The sequence below is a fragment of the Panthera pardus genome, unplaced genomic scaffold (genome assembly GCF_024362965.1).
Source record: "Panthera pardus isolate Hobbes unplaced genomic scaffold, ASM2436296v1 HiC_scaffold_26, whole genome shotgun sequence".
NCBI classification, from domain to species: domain Eukaryota; kingdom Metazoa; phylum Chordata; class Mammalia; order Carnivora; family Felidae; genus Panthera; species Panthera pardus.
Window position 1 is genome coordinate 40,195,138 of NW_026526832.1, and position 20,616 is coordinate 40,215,753.

The window sequence follows — 20,616 nt, forward strand, 5'->3', positions numbered from 1 at the left end:
CCTCTTCTGGTCTTCTTAAGGGGAAAAACACTAATTTCCAAAGTGAGAAGCAGTAATTGAGGAAAATGAGGAGAAATTAGGTGTGGTAAAAAATGTGTAAATTATGGAAAGTTAAGGGGACATAGTGAATGAAATATAAATGCTGGATATTCTGTGTAATTAGCACATTATCTTACTAAGCCTGGGGCTGTGTTATTTTTCCTGTAGTTCTTTCCAGAGCTGATGGTATGCTCACCCCCCACATTAACGTATACGCGTGTCCTCCCCTAAATTCACATATAGACTAGAAGGTTTGAATGACGGCGTGCACCTACTTACATATGTGCTGCAATTGAGAATATTTTGGCTTTTTTCCTGCGAAGGTCCGTGTGCTTTGCAAGCAGGTCCCCGGGCTAAGCAGCCAGGCCCCAGGCCTGAAGGGGACTTGGTCAGAGTCCCTGCTGTCCTTCTTACAGTCTGTGCCCAGTTTTTAATTGTATTTAATCTTACTATGTGATTACTTCATGTGTTTTCTGCACAATGTAGGAAATCTAGAGAGTTACCTATTGACATACGAATTTGAAATGACTTAGGAACCATTTTTTTGAGCAGAAAATCTAGATCAGCAAAAGTAAAATTGTTTAAAATGTTTCCTTTCTCTTTTCCCTTTTGTTTAAAAACTTGTCTAGATACCTGCACTTTAATCAGATAGAAACTTTGGACCCAGAGTCATTCCAACATTTGCCGAAGCTGGAAAGGCTGTAAGTTGATTTCGTCTTGCCCTCCCGTCTTCCCATTGGTCCCCGGGGGCCGGCGTGCCGTCAGGTTCTGTGATGGAAAAGGGAACACTGCCTGTCCAGACACCTGAGCAAATCTCTGTTCCTTGTCTAACAGTTCAGAAGCGGGACTTACAATTTTCTCTTTATTTGGAGATGGTGATAAAATAGAAAAAAAATCGAATTATTTTCTGAACTAAATATTGTTCTCAAGTTCATTTGCATCACATAAACGCAGTCGCTGAGGTATTGTTTACAACTCACTTACTTGACTGCTTGTACTCTTTTCTACACGTGTAAGAAGCGTTTTTAAAAGTTGGTTGTGGTTTTCTCTCTTTCAACAGATTTTTACATAACAACCGAATCACACATTTGGTTCCAGGAACATTCAGTCACTTGGAATCTATGAAGAGACTGTAAGTGTGTCTTTACAGAAGCCGATTCCCTGCCATTGGCCCGGTCCTGAGCTGGGTCCTGAGCTGGGTCCTGAGCTGGGTCCTGTGGCAGGGGCTGCGGGGTATGTCACATGCAGAAAAGCACAGGGACGCCCGGAGGGCACAGCCGAGAGCCCCCGGGACTCCGGGGATGTGCCAGCAGGTTGACCCCTTCAGAGGCAAGCAAGACATGTTTTAAAATCAGTTTCACATTCTTCAGATTAATTTTTAATTCCATGTTGCAGATTTTGGTGGTGGAGCCACGTCCGTGTAGGACTCTGTGTCCTGTCCCCAGCCCTTGGGTGTTCACAGAGCTGGGCATTAAGTAAACTGGTCCCCCGGTTTCTAAGGCCTCTAAACGCACTTCTTGTACCGGGTGGTGTATTTTAATAGAAGGAAGGGATGTTAGTGCTGGCCGAGAACGTTGCTTGACGCCCTTCTGTTTTCCTCCGCGGTCAGGAGGGCCGCCGCTCTGCGGTTGGCCGTCACCGAGCGTAAGGAGCCACTGAGCGTAAGGAGCTAGACATCAGGAAAAGGGGAAGATCATGCTAATGAGCCCAGGTCCAGAGCGAAATAAGGTGAAATAAGACAGCCTCCCTCGCTAGTTAGGATTCCTTCTGGACAAAGAAACGAGCCAAAGTCAGACGGCGTTCTGGCGAAGGTGGAGGGGCACTTGGTGTTGAGGGAGCAGGGAGGTCTCCAGAAGAGCAAGCTTAGGGCCGGGCAGGCAGGCGGGGTCCCCGGAGTGGGGACCTGGCCAGCGGCCTGGACGCTCCTCGCTGGCCTGTGTCCGGCAGGCCCCGCACAGGCTCACGCGTCCAGGTCGTCCGGGGTGGGCTCGTCCCCACGTCTCACCGTCTTCCCTGTGCCAGGAGACTGGACTCCAACGCGCTGCACTGCGACTGTGAAATCCTGTGGCTGGCGGATTTGCTGAAAACCTACGCCAAGTCTGGCAACGCACAGGCGGCCGCCACCTGTGAATACCCGCGACGTATCCAGGGGCGCTCGGTGGCCACGATCACCCCTGAAGAGCTGGACTGTGGTGAGTGCGGCCTGGGGCCGAGGGAGACCCAGAGCCCCGTGCTGGCACCCAGGGGGTGTGGTACGCACGGCCCTGCCCACCTGCAGGGACGGCGTCCCTGCATCAGATCCTTGTAGGACTGACAGGGACGCTCCTTGGCAAAGCCCTGGTCTGCACACAGCATCTCTCGGTGCCTGTGGGGTTTCTTGGCTTTTGTTTTCAGGTTCCCCTGCAAAATTAGCAAACTGGGTCACACTGTCCCTGCCTCCCCGTCCCTCCCGCTCCCGTGCACACAGGCTGCAGCTGTCGGCTGCCTCTGCGCACTGGGCTGGGCCTCCGGCCACGGCCCCGAGACACAGACCGCCAGAAGGGCCAAACTCCGACGGCGGGGCAGAGTCCTGCAGTGCCCAAGGACTGGTGCGGCTGAGCCTTTTAATTGCAGCACTGTTTTGGGGTGCTGAAGTCCATTTCTCTAAAGCATCATCGTTTTTTTAGTGTTGAAAATACATGTAACGAAACTAGAAATCAGCAGCTTTTGTGAGTAACCAGCCAGCGTCTGCACTCCTTTGTTAACTGTCCTTACACGTGTGCACCCGTCTGAGCACCTGCCCGGCCTCAATAGTGTGCGGCGTCAGAGGCCCTGTTCACATGTGTGCGTCCTGTGCGACTGTCCTCCGGCAGGAGCCATGCCACACGCAGGCAGCACTGCTGGGCTGTGTGTGCCTCACAGACGAGGCTCTTTCCTGGGACAGAGGCCAGAGGCCGCAGCTGAGAGTGCCAGGCTGACCCCTGACATCTACACGCGTGTGTGTGTGTGTGTGTGTGTGTGTGACCACCATGCACCACACGGTTGATGTCCCAGAGCTGCCCTGGGTGGCCCTGCTCCCCAGCCGCCTCTGACTTAACCAACAGGACCCCGGCTCGAGGGCCATGGGTTTTGTCTGCCTCCTGCCACCGTATTCGTGGAGAAGGAGGACACGGGGCAGCACCCCCCTTAGCAGATTGGAGGAGGCAGCTCGTTGGTCCCAGGGCCATAGGAGTGGGACGCGCACGTGGGAGGACAGAGGACGAGGACGCGCTACTGTCCTGCCTTGCACAGTAGAGCTTTCTGCTCTCAGGAGTGCGTTACCTAAAAGGCTTTGTTTTCTATTGCTTTATTCACCCAAAGCAGCTGTTCCTGGAGTTTGCTGTGTGCACAGGGGTCTCGCCAGGTTTATCTGAGGGTCAGAAACGCTGGGTAAAACTCAGCCTGTCTCCCAGGAGATGCCCGTCTGTCATCTTCGTGGGAACATTGTGGTTGGGATGGATGTTTGAACACTTGGGATTTTCTCTTAAACCTGAGATCTGGTTTGGGTTCTTGCTGACTCTAACGGGAGTGTTTAAAACCAAGAAGAAATGCGTTTCCTTCTTGGCACAGAAAGGCCCCGGATCACATCAGAGCCCCAGGACGCAGATGTCACCTCGGGGAACACTGTGTTTTTCACATGCAGAGCAGAAGGCAACCCCAAACCCGAGATCATCTGGCTGCGAAACAAGTAAGTGATTCTCACTGTCCGCCCAGATGGCCCGTCTGCACCACTGGGCATGTGCCCACGCCGCCACCCTGTGGGCCTCTCGACACTCTTGGCCTCTCCGGTGGAGGGAAGGGTCTAAAGGAGAACGTTTCTGCATCGTTTCTGCTGTAAGGGGCCGTCCGTTACTCCCCCTGCCTGGGGTGAGGGGCGTGAGGGAGGCTTGGTTCTCCGCTAGATCTGGGGGGAGGGTGGTCACTGGGGCTTCGAAGCTGGAACCGTCCTCCTGGGTGAGGAGGGCTCCTTCCTGCTGGGACAGCGTCTTCAGGGACGCCCATCAAGTGGGCACTTTTGTAGTTAGTTCCTTGCACGTCTGATCGGCCTCAGGAAACGAGCGTCCTCCCTTCCGTCCACAAGCATTTCGGGGTGTGTGGGGGCACAGGTGTCGGAGGACGTGGCTCCCGGGGCCTCGTGTTAACACGGAACGCTTTCCAGCGTGCGTTCTGAACCGACTCCTTGAAAACGGATTGTTAGCGTGAGACCCCCTGTCATTGCTTCTGTGTTCATTCTCACGAGGACACGGACAGGCTTTTCTGCGGATCTTGGCTGTGGGCATTTATACTCTGAGCTGAGCTCGCTGGCCGTTCGGTCGTAACAGGGCACAGAGGACCCTCTGGTGACCGAGCCCAGACGCCCACCCAGCCGTCATCCCTCCCAGTGCTGGGCCGTGTTCACAGAGAAGATGCGTAGGAAGCTGGGGAGCTTGGCATCAGAGAGCCGTCAGGTGCAGGAAGGGCAGCACTTTCCTGCCTGTGAAGTTTGGGAGCCTCGTCTACACCTGGGTTTGTCCTTATGACCCGGGCCCAGCGCCGTGCAGGATGTGAGCAGTGCCAGCCTGGTCCTCAGAGAGGATGTTCTCTTGGATGTCTCTGGAGTCAAGATTTAAAATCCTGAGTTAATACAGGAGGAGTACGTGTGTATTTGAAAAGTAGAAAGGCATGAATTCGGCTGAGCCTTTTCCATTAACCCCAGGCCTGTCGTCTGGTGCTGGGCTCTGCCTCCACCTGCCAGCCTCTCCTGTGGGTCCGCCTCCCCTGCTGACCTGCCTCCCCTGTTAGTCCACCTCACCGGTGGGCCTGCCTTCCCGACTTGTTGGCTCACCGTGTTTATGGAAGGGAGCTGGGCCAGATCAGTGAGTCTCTTACGTTTGGAACCTGGGGAGACTGTTGCTTCCATCCAGAAAACCCCGTGGATGAGGACGGATGTCACTTTCGGTGGGTTGGTGCAGGTAGAGAGGTGTGTGAGCCGGGAGGGGAAGGGGGTTCTCACACCTGGCCGGGTCTTCAGCCGAGAGCCTGTAGGTTTCTGAGTGGCGTCCATAGGGAAATGCTCACAACAATGATGGTTTTGTCGGTCAGTGTATGTAATCATTTGCTTTAATAATAGCAAATGTTTCTGTCCCATTTTCTTGAGTCAGTTTGCCAGAAACCAAGGAAAATGTTTCTTTTGAATTTTTCCCACTATTTTCATTGTTTCCCTTTGGAAAGAGGACCGCTTTGAAACTTAAAAATATTTTTTGTTTTATTTTATTTATTTTTATTTGAGAGAGAGAGAGAGAGAGACAGGGAGGGAGTGTTGGGGAGGAGCAGAGAGAAGGAGAGAGAATCCCAGGCAGGCTCCATGCTGTCAGCACAGAGCCTGACTAGAGGCTCAGTCCCACAGACTGAGATCATGACCTGAACCAAAATCGGGACAGAGTGGGACCCCTGTACAACCACGCCACCCAGTTGCTCAAACTTTAAAATCTTTGTAAATTGAAACTGAATAGTAAAAGTAACCAGGAATTAGTGATGCACTAGGCCGGCCCCTGTCCCAGACATGGTAATGATGTGGGACACTGTTGGGGGTGGGGAAGTGTCCTGGAAAGGCCAGGCATGGCGTCTCTGCCTCCCCACGTGCTCAGGTGTCTTCCGGTGTGGACTGGGCCTCCTGGAGCTTTCCGAGTCTGAGCGTGCCGGGTTTGTGTCTTTGCAGCAACGAGCTGAGCATGAACACAGATTCCCGCCTCAACTTGCTGGACGACGGAACCCTGATGATCCAAAACACACAGGAGACAGACCAGGGGATTTACCAGTGCATGGCGAAAAATGCCGCCGGGCAGGTGAAAACACAAGAAGTCACCCTCAGGTACTTTGGGGTCTCCAGGTACGTGGAGAGGACGCCACATGAGGGTTCCTTCCAGAGCTGCCCTTGCTCGTGGCGCACAGGCTCCCTCCCTGCACCCAGCTGGGCAGGGCACGGGTAGGACGTGGGCAGGGCATGGGAAGGAAGTGGGCAGGATGAGAGCAGGAAATAGGCAGGAAGTGGGTATGATGAGAGCAGGAAGTGGGTAGGGTGAGGGTGGGCATGGGCAGGAAGTGGGTAGGATGAGAGCAGGAAGTGGGCAGGGCACGGGCAGGAAGTGGGTAGGATGAGAGCAGGAAGTGGGCAGGGCACGGGCAGGAAGTGGGCAGGATGAGAGCAGGAAGTGGGCAGGGCATGGGTAGGATGGGGGCAGGATGAGGGCAGAAAATGGGCAGGGCACGGGCAGGATATGGGCAGGAAGTGGGCAGGATGAGAGCAGGAAGTGGGCAGGGCACGGGCAGGAAGTGGGTAGGATGAGAGCAGGAAGTGGGCAGGGCACGGGCAGGAAGTGAGCAGGAAGTGGGCAGGGCATGGGCAGGATATGGGCAGGAAGTGGGCAGGATGAGAGCAGGAAGTGGGCAGGGCATGGGTAGGGTGAGGGCGAGCATGGGCAGGGCATGGGTAGGATGGTGGCAGGATGAGAGCAGAAAGTGGGCAGGGCACGGGCTGGGCATGGGGAGGGCCAGGGCAGGGTGTGGGCAGGGCGCGGGACCAGAAGTGGGCAAGAAGTGGGCAGGGCGCGGGACCGGAAGTGGGCAGGAAGTGGGCAGGGCTCGGGACCGGAAGTGTGCAGGATGCTGGCCGGAAGTGGGCAAAGCGCGGGTGCGCTAGTCTGCAGCGAAATTCCTTCACCCGGAGATGCTGGAGCACGTGGTCCTAGGTAATCCTCGACCTTTGCTCTGTTTTTTAAGACGAAATTCAGACTGATGTTTTCTTAAAATGAGTCCATTTGTGTTTATTGTCATGAGCAACATATTTAGATTTATAAGTTTTGCATCCTGGGACTATTTATCCAGTCTTTTTTGTATTCTGTGCCTAATTTTGGAATAATTGCCCATCTTCTGTTTCCTGCTTTCACTTTGGAAGCCACAGCGTGGTTCCTTGATGTCAGTGATTCCCTAGGATAATTTAAACGTGACCTTAAGTTACCAGAGTCGATAATCACCGCCTACTGTTGTCTCCAAAGTAGGCTGTGTTCTGATTTTTCGGTGTATGAAACATTTTGTGCTTCGTGTGTTGTGTGGTCATAGCATAGTTAGCACTTCTGAATCTCGCCCTTTCTTTCTCACTTGGAGCTGGAGTCAGGCGTCAGCCCCTCATGAGGACCAGCTTTTGGTTAATAAAACTTGAAGGAGATTTATTTCCACATTCGACTGATGCCAACTCTCTGTCCACGTTGGGTGCGCAGTTGCACCCAGAGCTGTCCTCGCCTTTGCCTCTGTTTCTCCATGGGCTCTGAACAGCCACTTCTCAAGCCACAGTTGCAAGTGCCCTCCGGGTGGGCTTTGACTTTGGGGTTCTTGCCCCTGCAGATGGCTTTGTGGTCTCTAGCTTGCCATCCTCCAGAAATGCTAATATTAGGATCATTTCTGCACCTTCTATTTATCTGTTCTTTAGATACGTGTTTAGTACAGTTTAAACATTAACCGAATACGAAAGGCGCAGAAATGTTCTTCTGTGTGTCTTTCTTCATCCCCTAAATTGACGCCTCCAACCCCACTCTCCCAGATTATGGCTAGGGCTGCCTTCTTCGCCCCCGCCTTGCTTGTTTTTCATCTCAGAACGTGACTGGTTCTCTTACTCTTTCCTTTCCACAGCTGCATGGAATTCATGATCTGTGGCAATGTGATCTATTTAACTGGTTCTTTGGGGTTTCTGAGGTTTTTCCTCAAACCTTTTGCCATTATCAGTCCACATCATCCCTTTTTCCAAAACCTCTTGGGTCTGATATCATTTGGAAATCAGAAATTGGGGGAATTTCAGCAGGGCCACCTGGTACGTAATCTGTTTAAGTGGCTCGCAGGGTCCCGGGCACCGCCCTGTAGCCACCGTATCCGCGTCCCACAGCGAGCTGTGTGCAGTCACGTGGCGAGGAGTAAGTTAAGACTCCAGACGCTTCTCGTCAGATTAAGTTTTACAAATAAATTATGAAAGATGTTTTGTGTTTGGAGCGTTTTTGGATTTCAGAATTGGGGAGAAGGGTGTCGGCCTGAATATACATCACAGGAATGTAAAAAGCACCCTTTTGGGGTACAAACGTTGTTTTACATGCTCGTAAACTCCTAGGAGAGTGATCTCTGGGTAACGGGGTGTATGACTTCTCAGTTCTGACGTGTGTGGCCACGTCACCGCAGGTGGGCCGTGGCAGTTTATGCCACTGGTGTGTGAGCTCCGTGCTTCATGGACGCCCTCACAAAACGTGTCGCTCGGGGCGGCACAGACTTTCTTCTGGATTCAGAGCTGGAACATACTAGCTCAGCTAGCTTGTGCTTTCTTTTTGCATAGGAAATGGGTTATTTTTATTTGTTCTAAATACAGTTTAAAAATAGTGTTTCGTGCTAGTTAGAGGCTCTGGCAAGGTTTGACTGGACTGGCCCAGTGTACTTAGAACGAACAGAAGTTAGGATCCTGCCTGGGGCTGCTCTGTCCACGCTGAAAGAGGGAGCCACCCGGCCATCTGTCGGGCACCGACGGCCCTCATCCGAGGCAGCACATCCCTGCCGGCTGCACGTTCTTTAAAAGAGAAAGAAGACGAGAGAGTATTGATTAAACTGTTTGCTTTATTTTAAGGCCAATAGATGGAACGAGTGGCCTGGAGAGAAGCCCGCGCAGAGCCCTGTTGCTTGGCCAGAGGAAACTAATCCAGAACTTGTGTTTCCTTGTGACAGCTCGACCCGCTTTTGTAATCCAGCCACAGAACACGGAGGTGCTGGTCGGCGAGAGTGTCACCCTGGAGTGCAGCGCCACAGGCCACCCTGTGCCGCGGATCACCTGGACCAAAGGGGACCGCACGCCCCTGCCTGAGGACCCTCGCGTGAGCATCACCCCCTCTGGCGGCCTGTACATTCAGAACGTCCAGCAGGAGGACAGTGGGGAGTACACGTGCTTCGCATCCAACAGCCTGGACAGCATCCACGCTGCGGCTCTGATCATCGTCCAGGGTGGGTCGGGGCGCCCCTCGTCGCTCGCCGTGCAGACCCTCTCCCCGCCCCCAGCGCACTTCCCACATCCGACTTCCGCGACTTGGAGATTCGTTTGGTTTCTGAATGGAGACTTTAGGACAGTTGATTTCTCCTGGGGCTTTATCTCTGGCCGTGTTATCTGTGGCACGTAGGGCACCTGGCGTGTGTAAGGCGAACACACGAGTGTGGGCGGTGTGCACGGGCGTGTTGAATCCATCAGTAAGCCTTGCATTCAGCTCGGAACTTCCCAGGAGTAGCTTTGGCTCCAGCTGCAGACAGACAATACCTGTAGTGTTAAGAGCTCAGCTGTGTGTTTCCTAACGTCCGACTGACTCTTGGTGAGTTTGTTGCCTTGTTAATAGATTACACAGTGAGGCATTTGAGGAGAAGCTCTGAGCCAGGAGAGTGCCAAATCCCGAGAGATCAGCCCTCTCTCGATTTGTCTGTCTTCCCCAGCCTCCCTCCTCCATGGAAGCCCCCTCCCTTGCCGTCTGCTGTGAGTCTGTCCTGCTGCCTCTTTGGGCACGTAACCGCGTGGTGCTGTCGTCTGGTCGTTACTGTTGCACGCACGGATCTGTTCTGGGCTTAGGGCTGTGTGATTCACACCCCCAGCAGCAAACCAGCTCCTGTCCCCACGTACAGCTGGGTCAGGTGACACTTAGCCACACAAGGACGAGCGGACGTTGCACGGCGAGAGGAGCGGGACCCCCTCGTTAGCCTCACCGCCGTCAGCAGCCGTCTGCTGAGTCAGCAGAGGTCTCTGACCGTCTCCCAGCGTCCGATGCCCTTCTGCCGTCATGCTGTTCCCTCTCTGGCGTCCCCCTGTGGCACAGCTGGCCGCTCGGGGCCGTGGCGCCTGCCCGGAGGGAGGACCCTGATGCTCCTTCCAGCGGTTTTACCCAGATCCACCTCTGAAATGATCTTTCCCATGTTTTTCCTTCCGGAAGCTCTTCCCCAGTTCACCGTGACCCCTGCGGACAGAGCTGTTATCGAGGGCCAGACGGTCGATTTCCAGTGTGAGGCCAAGGGCTACCCACAGCCGGTCATAGCGTGGACCAAAGGAGGTAAGAGCCGCCTCGGGAAGTCTGTCTGCCCTTTCCAGGCAGCCCCGGAGCCCCTGCCCAGGCCCGAGTGGTGGCCGAGCCAAGGCGTGTCCCGGCCGTGGGGACCGTCGGCGCGTGTGTGTCCCAGCCTCGCCTTCGCCCACTGCTACCGAAAAGGACACGGGGAGGAGACTGTCCACGAGGGCGCTGGGGTGGCCTTCTGCTTTCTTGCTCCTCCCATGTAGTCTGTGTTTTGCTTCTGATCTACACTGAATTAGCATCTCGATGGGATTTAGCAGCATGTGGGATAGAAGTTTCTGGAAACCGATTGTAGCACATGTCTGTTGGAAGCTCGTTTCCTGGGCCCGTCGTGCTGTGTCTCCACCTGCGGTGAGGTCACACTGTTGATCTCCACCTGTCGATCACGCTGATTCCCCGGGGCCACCTCTCCTGCTGCAGCTGGTGAACCACAGGGCAGATGACGCAAAGACACAGACTTCTCCCGGGACGTTGGCAGCCCGGCTGGGAAGGTGGGGGGAGGAGAGGTGGCCTCCGGGCTCCGCTCTGGGAGTGACCTTGAGAACCTGCCTTGAACCGGAGGGCAGCTCCCCAAAGGGGCCCTTAAACCAGAGGAGCACCCGGGCAGGAGTTAACACCTGCACCTCTATTCTGGGCAGGAGGGGCTCCGCCAGGGCACTTGCCTCCTCACCTGGGGTGTCCTTCGCTTCTGAGTAGCTCCCGCCCTGACCCCTGCCCCGTGGCCCATCCTCGGGCCGACGTCACACACGCCCCCTGTGTCCTGCCTCCTGCTTGTTTAGCCTGCGTCCCTGCCACCCGCTCCTCCCTGCTTCTGGGCAGTTTCTCAGAGGCGGGAGCGTGTCTCTTGTCCCTGACCTGCCGCACGCCCCGTAGGCTGGACCGTCGCTCAGGAGGTGCTGACCCAGGGGCCCTGCTTCTCGTTTGCTCCGAGAACGTTCTGCTGACCGACGTACCCGAGTCCTGCCTCTAACCCACCACTCACTGTGTGTCCCACTGACCGGCGCCCCCCGTGCCTTTCAGGGAGCCAGCTGTCCGTGGACCGGCGACACCTCGTCCTCTCCTCGGGAACGCTCAGGATCTCGGGTGTGGCGCTCCACGACCAGGGCCAGTACGAGTGCCAGGCTGTCAACATCATCGGCTCCCAGAGGGCTGTGGCCCACCTGACCGTGCAGCCCAGAGGTACGCGCGGCTCCCTCCTGGCGGACCCGCCGCTCTGTGCGGAGGCACCGTCCGGAGACGCGGGCCTTCTGCGGCCAAGGTTCCCGTCACTGCTCGCGACAGAGCGTGTCCTCTTCTTCTGAACACCCGTCCCTCGTACCTGCTCGAGGTACAAGGTGTGCGTCCCGCGCGTGGAGCTCCTCGTGGGGAACCCGACGAGGCCGGCCTGTCCGTGCTCTGGGGCCGATTCTTCCCGCTTCACAGAACGGCTCTCATATCCTTTCCGGGATGGTCACTGTGGCCAGGGGTCTGATAGCTCCTGACCCGTGGACGAATCCTGAGAATGTCCCAGGGATTCTGTCTCTCGCCCCATTGTCCCATGAGCCTTCACACACGTCTTCCTTTTGTCCTTTGTGGGTGCGTGGTCTGACCATTCTCTCCGCGAGAGGCACCCAAGCCGGAGTGTGGCTGGTGCTGCAGGGTCCCCAGCCCCTGGGGGGTCCTTCCCTGATGGTTTGGGGCCTGGGCTGTCTTCCTGTTACTCAGGCGGGCTGGACTGCTCTCGGCTGGGGCTGACCTTCCCATTCCCGACGGGCAGCATGTGGGATGGCCTGTTGCATGAGATCCTGTGGGTGGTCCCTAAAGGGCACCAGGACTTCCCACGTGGGCGTGGGCCAGGATCCTCACTTTCCTGGTGAGGAAAGCTCTTTTCCTAAGTGTGCGTTTCCTGTCCTAACCATCAGGCTCTCTCCGGGGCCCGTGACGTCCCAGTCCCCCCGCCCCACGTAGACAGGAGCTGGTTAGGGCTGCGTCTGCTCTTCAGACGTGCTCCTCAGGTCCAGCGTGGGCCGCGGGTAGACCATCTCCCCTTTCCTCCGGCCCTTCGGCTCTCTGCAGACAAGGCTAGGAGGCAGAGTGACAGGCTGAGACTGGCAAGACTGCCCTGGGTCTGGCCTGGCTGCGGGCAAGGGGCTGTGCTCTTTTGAAGCCTTATGGTGTAAATCACAAATGTTTTGGGATTTCCACCGTGGTCAGCTGGCTGCCCCTTCTTTGCAGTCACCCCGGTGTTTGCCAGCATTCCGAGCGACAGGACGGTGGAGGTGGGCACCAACGTGCAGCTCCCCTGCAGTGCCCAGGGGGAGCCTGAGCCCGTCATCACGTGGAACAAGGTAGCACCTGCCACGGGCGGGGGAGAGGGGGGTGGCTGCCGGCCTCGCGCTTCCTCTCGGAGTCAGCAGATGCTGCGGGCCCCTTACTGACAAAACCAAAACGAGGCAAATGCACAACACAGCATCATGCTCTTCGTGACCTTCCCCATGACAAAAGCCAAGAAAACCTTCTGGCTAGATCCGTGGGCCCATAATCCATACGGGAGGTTTTTGGTGTTATTTCATTCTTCCGTGTTGTTTTTCTGAAGCCCAATGCAAAAGTGCATTTCCACGTTTAGCCATTGTAAACAAGAGTTCGATGGGACGTGTCCCCGGAGGTTGGGGTGGCCATGGGCAGGGGTCCCTCGGAGGGAGGCTTGAGTTCCCCCCACTGTCTGCCAGACTTCACCTGCCATGACCACACGGGGCCATCCCGCTGGCCCTTGCCCAAGCTCTGTACCTTCCCTACCGTTGTGCACACCGCATAGGGGTGTCCTTTCATGAGCCCCCGATCCCCAATCCTGGAGACTCCAAGGAACTTATCTGTGTCTTCTCTGGATCTTTTGCAGGAGTTTAAGAAAACTCTCACCGAATTGGATTAAATTTTCTCTTTCTAGTTTTGGGTAGATGTGACCACAGTCCGTGTGACCCATCCACTCATGAGGTCCTGACAGGTGGTGTCCCCACCCCAGAAAGACAACGCCTGCTTCTTGATCTTATTCTTAGTATCATTTCTGTTCTGCTTTATTCCAGGATGGGGTTCAGGTGACGGAAAGTGGGAAGTTTCATATCAGCCCCGAGGGGTTCTTGACCATCCACGACGTCGGGACCGCGGACGCAGGCCGCTACGAGTGTGTGGCCAGGAACACCATCGGGCAGGCCTCCGTCAGCATGGTGCTCAGCAGTGAGCGGTGAGTCCCCTCGGCGCGTGTGTCCTGAGGTTGGCAGACATTCTCCCGCGTGGACTCACATAGCAGGAGGGCACCTGGCCCAGCGCACTTGCAGACTGACGTGAGGGTTTTCAGGGTTACGGGAAGGCAGGGCACCCCCAGTTTGCAGGGGCGTTGCCGGGATCCTGAGAGGAGAGCTGCCTGCCCAGACTCACACGCTCTGGCGGCCACCCCGAGACCTCAGGCCGCTGTGGTCACGTGCCCTGTGCGGCTTTTCTTGATGAGGGGTTTGGTGGTTGGTGGAGTCGTCATCCAAACCCATTCGGGTCTGGGAGCATGTAATTTGCAGTCCCCATCTGGCAGGAGCGGACGCGGCTGGTGCCCCTTCACTGTCCTCGCGCCGGTTCTGGAAGGGGCCACGTGTCCTCCCGGGATGAGTGTCTGTCATCACTGACCGGTCCCACCCCGGACCCTGAGCCACGCTGAGCCCACCTCTGCATCTGCCCCTTGCCTGTCTCGTTCACCTGTTCTGTCCATATGCTGCCGCCATCTTCCTGAAGGCTCAGATCCCCAACGTGTCGCTGTCGCTGCCCTGTGCCCTGTGGCTCCAGGACAAACCCACAATGTTAGGTTGGACCCAAACCTGCATCTCCTGTACGTCCCGTCAAGCTTCCCCTCCGCCATCCCGAGCGGCCACCACCTTCGCTTGGGTCTGTGTTTTTGCCTTCCTGCCTTCTCCATGGGCTTGTGAGTGCCCACAGGAAGCAATGGGGTTGGGTTGGTTTGTACACCCGCCACCCCCCACGCCTTAAGCCTAAAGCCACTTCTTAAATAGGAACCACGGGGGCTCCCGGGTGGCTCAGTCGGTGAGGTGTCTGACTCTTGATTTCAGCTCAGGTTGACTCCAGAGTTGTGTGATCGAGCCCCGAGTCGGGCTCTGCGCTGACAGTGTGGAGTCTGCTTGGGATTCTCTCTGCCCTCCCCCTGCTCTGCCTCTCCCCAACTTGTGCTGAGTCTCTCTCTCAAAATAAATAAAAAAATATTTTAAAAGGGCAGCCTTTTAAAAAAAAATGAAAAAAAAAAATAAATGTGAACCATAAAGGAATAACTGGAAGCCTGATTTTGGAGGGTTTTTTTAGGGAAAAATATTATTTTCCCATCATACATGGTATGTGAAATGGATGTAAAATTAGATTGGTGAATTTTATGACTGTTTTTTTAATTACGGTTTTTTATACCTGAAGTAATGTTACTTAAATGTGAATTGGTTATATATGAGATTTAAAAATAATCTCCCCACAATCCCACTTCTAAGAAATAAGCACTATTAACGTTTTGGTGAATTTCCTTTATTTTTTCAAAAGGTAGGTAAATGTTTTCGTGTTAGTTTTCGTGATTGTCGTTTACAGAGGAAAACAAATTGAAGTGATTCATAATAATGAAACATTGGAGTCATAACATTCTATACAATTATCGGACCCTCTCGTCTAGCACTTGGCATAAAAACATTCGGTTCCAAAAGTTAGTAAGTTTGGCTCCGTGCGAGAGCCACTGCGCGGGGGGTCTGCCTGGGAAATGCTGTTGGGCCACGTGGGTCGAGAGCGGGTAAACGTGTCCCACGCACCGTGGCTCGCCCGCTGCGTGCCCGTGTCGGCGGGGAGGAGAGCGTCCCGGGCAGCCGCTCTGTACACGGCTGAGGGCGGGCGCAGGGGTGTCGGGGGCCCGAGGGGCTGCGGCTCACGTGCAGGCAGCGGACGCGGACGAGTAACAGAGCGAACAGCAGGCTCCGGTCATGATCCGACCGGGAGGCTGGGGCTCGGGGCAGGTGGTCGGGGAGGACCCGCCCTGGGCACGCACATTCTGAGGAGCGGGGCCGCGTGGCCTGGCGCGAGTGGCGGGCGTGAGGCCTGAGGTTGGGACGGGCCGAATGCCAGAGGCCAGGCGGGGTAGGGGCCTCGTCAGCCGGGCTGTAGTCTGGCTTTTATTGCACGGGTGTGGGAAGCCACCGGAAAGGTCCGAGCAGTTCCGAGGCAGTAAGGACGGTGAGGTGTGGGGGAGGGAGCGAGGACGGTGTCTGCCAGTGTCCCAGTCGACGTGCTGCCGCAGCGCAGGCGTGATGGGCCTGCCGGCCGTGGACCCACGCAGAGCCCGGCGGGCGAGCGCCGTTCGCTGAGATGTCACAGAGCGGGGTGGAGGCTGGGATGAGGCGCACGGAAGGTTCTGTGTCCACGCGTGAAAAGCACGAGTAAGCTTCAGGGAGAGAGATGGGCTGGTGCGGATTTGTGAGTATTTAGACCACTGCCCCCTGTGACCCCCAGGGAGGGCCTGAGGCTGGCCCGGCGCAGCGGGGAGATGTCTGGTGGGAAGGAGGAAGCGGCCACACCGCTGCAGAAGGGACAGAGGTGGGGGTAGGCATCAGGAGGCAGGAGTGGGGGTCAGGTAGACCTGGCTCCTGTAGGTCCTTGGGAGGTGTGAGGAATCAGGAGGGAGTGTGTCCCCAGAGGGAGGAAGTGTGTCCCTAGAGGGAGGAAGTGTGTCCCAGGAAGGAGGAAGTGTGTCTCAGAAAGGAGGAAGGAGGGAGTGTGTCCCAGCGGGAAGGGAGTGTGTCCCCAGAGGGAGGAAGTGTGTCCCTAGAGGGAGGAAGTGTGTCCCAGGAAGGAGGAAGTGTGTCTCAGAAAGGAGGAAGGAGGGAGTGTGTCCCAGCGGGAAGGGAGTGTGTCCGCGGAAGGAGGAAGGAGGAAGCGTGTCCCAGGAAGAAGGAGCAAGTGTGTCCCAGCAGGAGGGACTGTCCCAGGAGGGAGCAAGTGTGTCCCAGGAAGGAGGAAGTGTGTCCCCAGAGGGAGGAAGTGTGTCCCAGGAAGGAGGAAGTGTGTCCCAGGAAGGAGGAAGTGTGTCAGAAAAGAGGAAGGAGGGAGTGTGTCCCAGCGGGAGGGAGTGTGTCCCTGGAGGGAGGAAGGAGGAAGCGTGTCCCAGGAAGGAGAAAGTGTGACCCCAGTGAGGAAGTGTGTTCCCAGAATGAGGAAAAAGGAAGTGTGTCTCAGGAAGGAGGAAGTGTGTCACAGCGGGAGGGACTGTGTCCCAGGAGGGAGGAAGTGTGTCTCAGGAAGGAGGAAGTGTGTCCCAGGAAGGAGGAAGTGTGTCAGGAAGGAGGAAATGTGTCAGAAAGGAGGAAGGAGGGAGTGTATTCCAGCGGGAGGGAGTGTGTCCCCGGAGGGAGGAAGGAGGAAGTGTGTCCCAGGAAGGAGAAAGTGTGACCCCGGAGGGAGGAAGTGTGTTTCCGGAATGAGGAAAAAGGAAGTGTGTCTCAGGAAGGAGGAAGTGTGTCCCCGGAGGGAGGAAGTGTGTCCCTGGAGGGAGGAAGTGTGTCCCTGGAGGGAGGAAGTGTGTCCTAGGAAGGAGGAAGTGTGTCGCAGCGGGAGGGACTGTGTCCCAGGAGGGAGCAAGCGTGTCCCAGGAAGGAGGAAGTGTGTCTCAGGAAGAAGGAGGAAGTGTGTCGCAGCGGGAGGGACTGTGTCCCAGGAGGGAGCAAGCGTGTCCCAGGAAGGAGGAAGTGTGTCCCACGGCCAAGTGAAAGAAGCATTTCAATAAGATCGTTTAAATTTGTGTCAGACTCTGGAAAGGCTGAGTACGTTTAGGGAAAAAAGTACCACTTCTTGCCCGGTGACCTTTGCTCCAGCCGCGTCAGTGGATAGGGGTAGAAGATCGGTTGGTTCGGGGTTATTTTATTTAGCAGACTCTGGTATTAAGTGGGAAGAGACGAGAAGAGGGAAGTGGAAAGGCCCAGAGGCCTGCAGGTTAAGCCGTGTGGACCCGTGTATGCACGCGTGTGCGCGCGTGTGGTAACGGTGCGCTCGTGGCGGTGACGTGATCAGCCCGTGGTGGACAGGAAAATGGAGGGGGCAGAGTCTTTGTAGGGGCGAACGGCTGGAGATCCAGGCACCTGTGGAGGGTTTGGCCGCTGACGGAAGGACGGAATCCACCAGGAATTAAAATTGGCCGGAGCCGAGCCTCCACTCGCGGCCGGGCTTCGCTAGGAGAATTGGCTGCTTCACGTCCGAGCTACTTTTCCCATCCTCCTCCAGGGTCACGCGGTTTCAGAAATTCAGGTCTATAATTTACATATGGCTTGAAAATAGCTTCTAGCGTGATTTAACTTTGGTGTGAAAAATAGTACTGGAGGGAGGTGTGCCTTATTCTAAATGATGTCGTGTCCACATGTGATCGCCTAACCTGTGGGGCAGTGTTTGGGTAATGAACGACCTTGTGTTTTCCAGTTCCTGACGTCAGCCGAAACGGGGACCCGTTTGTGGCCAAATCGATTGTTGAAGCAATTGCGACCGTGGACAGAGCCATAAACTCAACCCGCACGCACCTGTTTGACAGGTACTGGGGGCGGAAATGGGTTCAGACCACTGTTTGGTCAGGCTCCGGGGTGAAGCGCATGCGGTTCAGGACACGAAGCTGTGACCTGTGACGTCTGAAGAAAAACCTTTCAATTTAAAAGTCACAGTCTCCATTGGCACCGGGTTTTGTGGGGTTCAGATGACGAAAGTCACCGTTTCTGAGTGGCAGCTGAGCTGTGACTCACAAGACGTTTTCAGAAAACCTCCACTTACTCACTTGGCTTACGACCGAATGATTGGGCAAAAACAAAGTATTTGTCGGGTGCGTTGTACTTGCTTGTGTTGCCAGTTCCAAAGTGTTTTTTCCTGCCTCAGAACTGTGTGTTTTCTCTGTTGATTTAACGGTTTGCCTTTAGCGTCTTCGGTTTCGACGCTTTCCACTCGGGATGAATAAGGCACAGTCTGCCACGTCGGGAGAAGCGGCTTCACCAACACTCAGCGGCAGTGATCGTACCTTGGGGTGTGATGCTCGTTCTCAAGGGTTTTTTCTGTTCTTCCCTCCGCTCCCAACCCGTTAGCCGTCCCCGTTCTCCCAATGACCTGCTGGCCTTGTTCCGGTACCCGAGGGACCCCTACACCGTGGAGCAGGCACGCGCGGGAGAGATATTTGAGCGGACGTTGCAGCTCATTCAGGAGCACGTGCGGCACGGGCTGATGGTCGACCTGAACGGAACAAGTTAGTCCTGGGGTCTTTCTCTCCCGAGTGCCGGGCGTCCACCCCACCTGTGTGGCCTCCTTGGGGGCCGTGCCCGCATCCCCGTCTGAGTGCAGGCTCGGCTGCCCGGGTGCGGGCCACGCCGGGTCCTGCAGCGACGGCCTCGGGTATCTTGGACGCCCACACGCTGCTGGCCCCCGGCCGAGACAAACGGTTCCCCGTGACAAATGGCATGGAGGGAAGAGGTGGCAGGGCAGCGGCTGCCACGTGAGGCCGTGCACGCTGGACGAAGCGCTGCGGGCCGTCGGGACGGCATCTGCGGCGCTCGGCTGTTTGCAGAGCGGCTGCTGAGGCCTCCCGGGTGTCATGTGCACGGTGGGTGACTGATGCCCTCTCTCCGGCCCCCGCCGTGCTGGGAGCAGAGCAGCGCCGTGAGAAGTGCCGGGTGGCCGTGGCTTTTATTCTGGAAAAGCAGCCTTCCCACCACGCGTGTTCTTTCACAGCTTTCCGGGAGCACGCACAGTCCCCTCTCTCCGGGAGGCAGGCTCCGGGTTTTCAGGGTTTTTTGATTGGTCTTCAGTGAGCCAGCCGATCTTTTCCATCAGGACAGAAATGTTGGGGAATTTGACATTCTTAGATACGCGCATGTGGCTCGAAGATGTGGGAATGGGCCCCTGTCCTTGGGAGTGGAACGCGTCCTTCAAGCCTGACCTCTGCCTTGCACTGGTTTGGGGCTGAGCTTCCTGGCGCGGGTGTGCAGACTATAGGCCTGTTTCCTCGTCCTGGAGGGCGCTGGCCTCGGTTGAGTGTCGGGGGCCATCTCCGGACGTTTTCTCTCTTCCATGGACGGCCAGCCTCACCTTGGAGGTGCTCCCTGGGGAACCTGTGTTGGGCACTTCTCCACTCTTCGGGCCCAGGATGGGGACTGGGATGTGTGAGGCTCAGAGCATTGTCCTGTGGACAGGGACATGTGGGGTCTGTGGCCTTGTCTCCGTGGACAGGGATGCGTGGGGCTCGTGGCCTTGTCCCCGTGGACAGGGACGCATGGGGTCTGTGGCCTTGTCCCCGTGGACAGGGATGCCTGGGGCTCATGGCCTTGTCATCCTGGTGCCTCACGGTGTCCCCAGCCGTCTGCGATAGGGACCATGCTCTGCCCCCTGTGGGGGCCCGTGGGGTTGCCTGGTTTTCTTCCTCCCTTTCTTTGTGTGGCTCATCGTTCAGGAGCTAAATGTGGCCGTGGCGGCTTCTGCAGGCGGGTCCTAAACACTGTGCGGCCTCTGTACGAGGCAGAGCCCGTCTGCTGTTGGTCCTTGTGCAGGACCGCGGGGTCGTCTCCCATCAGCACGTGCTGTTTACGGGAACACGGAGACCCGGACAGACAGGAATCAGTCAGCACCCCGGCACGGGTGCACAGCCCGCCCCAGTCGGGGTGTCTGAGGCTGGGCAGGCTGGGCTGGAGCAGGTGGAGAGACCGGGGAGGGGACAGGATGAGGGAACTCTCGGGTGCCCAACCGGAAAGGGCCCCTGAGGCGAGAGGAGGGTTTTGTCATGGTCTCCGTGATGTGGGGGCCGTGGGGCTTCTTGTAGAAAAGTGACCTGATCACGTGGATCAGGTCGTTGGGTGGCCTTGATGTGAAGGGGGAGGGGCAGCGTGGGACGCGGGGCAGGCGTCCGTGGGGTGGCCCAGGGGGTCCTGGGTGGCCGGTGTCCGTGGAGCGACCCAGGGGCACCTGTGGAGTGACCCGGGCGGGTTCCAGGTCACGGGTGTCCGTGGAGTGGCTGCGTGGGGAGGTGAAGCATTGCAGTAGGGTGGCCAGCGAGTGGGGTGGCTTCCAGCTGTGCTGAAGGCAGAGGTGACAGTCAGGTGACTGGGTCTCTGCCCAGGGGCAGGAAGCCCAGAGGTGACTCTGGGTGAAGTGGGGAACCTGGAGGCCAGGTTAGTGGTGGGAGGGACTGTCTCACCTCCAGCAGCTCGCAGGCACGCTCAGGGGACGCTGGTCACCAGGGGTACCTGTGTCCTCGAGCTGCAAACCCCGGTGTCCTAACTCGCCTTCGGAGCCTTCCGCACCTGTGCCCGACACAGTCCAGTCTGTTCCATTAGCCTCAGGTGCCTTCTTTTCCTCGAATTTCAGTGTTTTCCCTGGTAGTTGCTTGTCTGCCTTCGGGGATGGTTTTTATATCTAAAGCAAAGCA

The 20,616-nt window shown here is 56.6% G+C and overlaps 1 protein-coding gene across 1 annotated transcript in view; it reads left to right on the forward strand.

Moving 5' to 3' along the window:
- PXDN (peroxidasin) overlaps window positions 1-20,616 on the forward strand; it is a 78,677-nt gene that overhangs the window by 42,168 nt on the left and 15,893 nt on the right. The window contains exons 5-17 of the mRNA XM_053890888.1: window positions 669-740; window positions 1,100-1,171; window positions 2,062-2,231; window positions 3,628-3,745; window positions 5,756-5,918; window positions 8,772-9,066; window positions 10,035-10,151; window positions 11,190-11,348; window positions 12,384-12,496; window positions 13,229-13,386; window positions 15,684-15,767; window positions 17,629-17,748; window positions 18,287-18,444. Coding sequence (XP_053746863.1) covers window positions 669-740; window positions 1,100-1,171; window positions 2,062-2,231; window positions 3,628-3,745; window positions 5,756-5,918; window positions 8,772-9,066; window positions 10,035-10,151; window positions 11,190-11,348; window positions 12,384-12,496; window positions 13,229-13,386; window positions 15,684-15,767; window positions 17,629-17,748; window positions 18,287-18,444 — 1,799 coding nt within the window. The remainder of the gene's footprint in view (window positions 1-668; window positions 741-1,099; window positions 1,172-2,061; window positions 2,232-3,627; window positions 3,746-5,755; window positions 5,919-8,771; window positions 9,067-10,034; window positions 10,152-11,189; window positions 11,349-12,383; window positions 12,497-13,228; window positions 13,387-15,683; window positions 15,768-17,628; window positions 17,749-18,286; window positions 18,445-20,616) is intronic.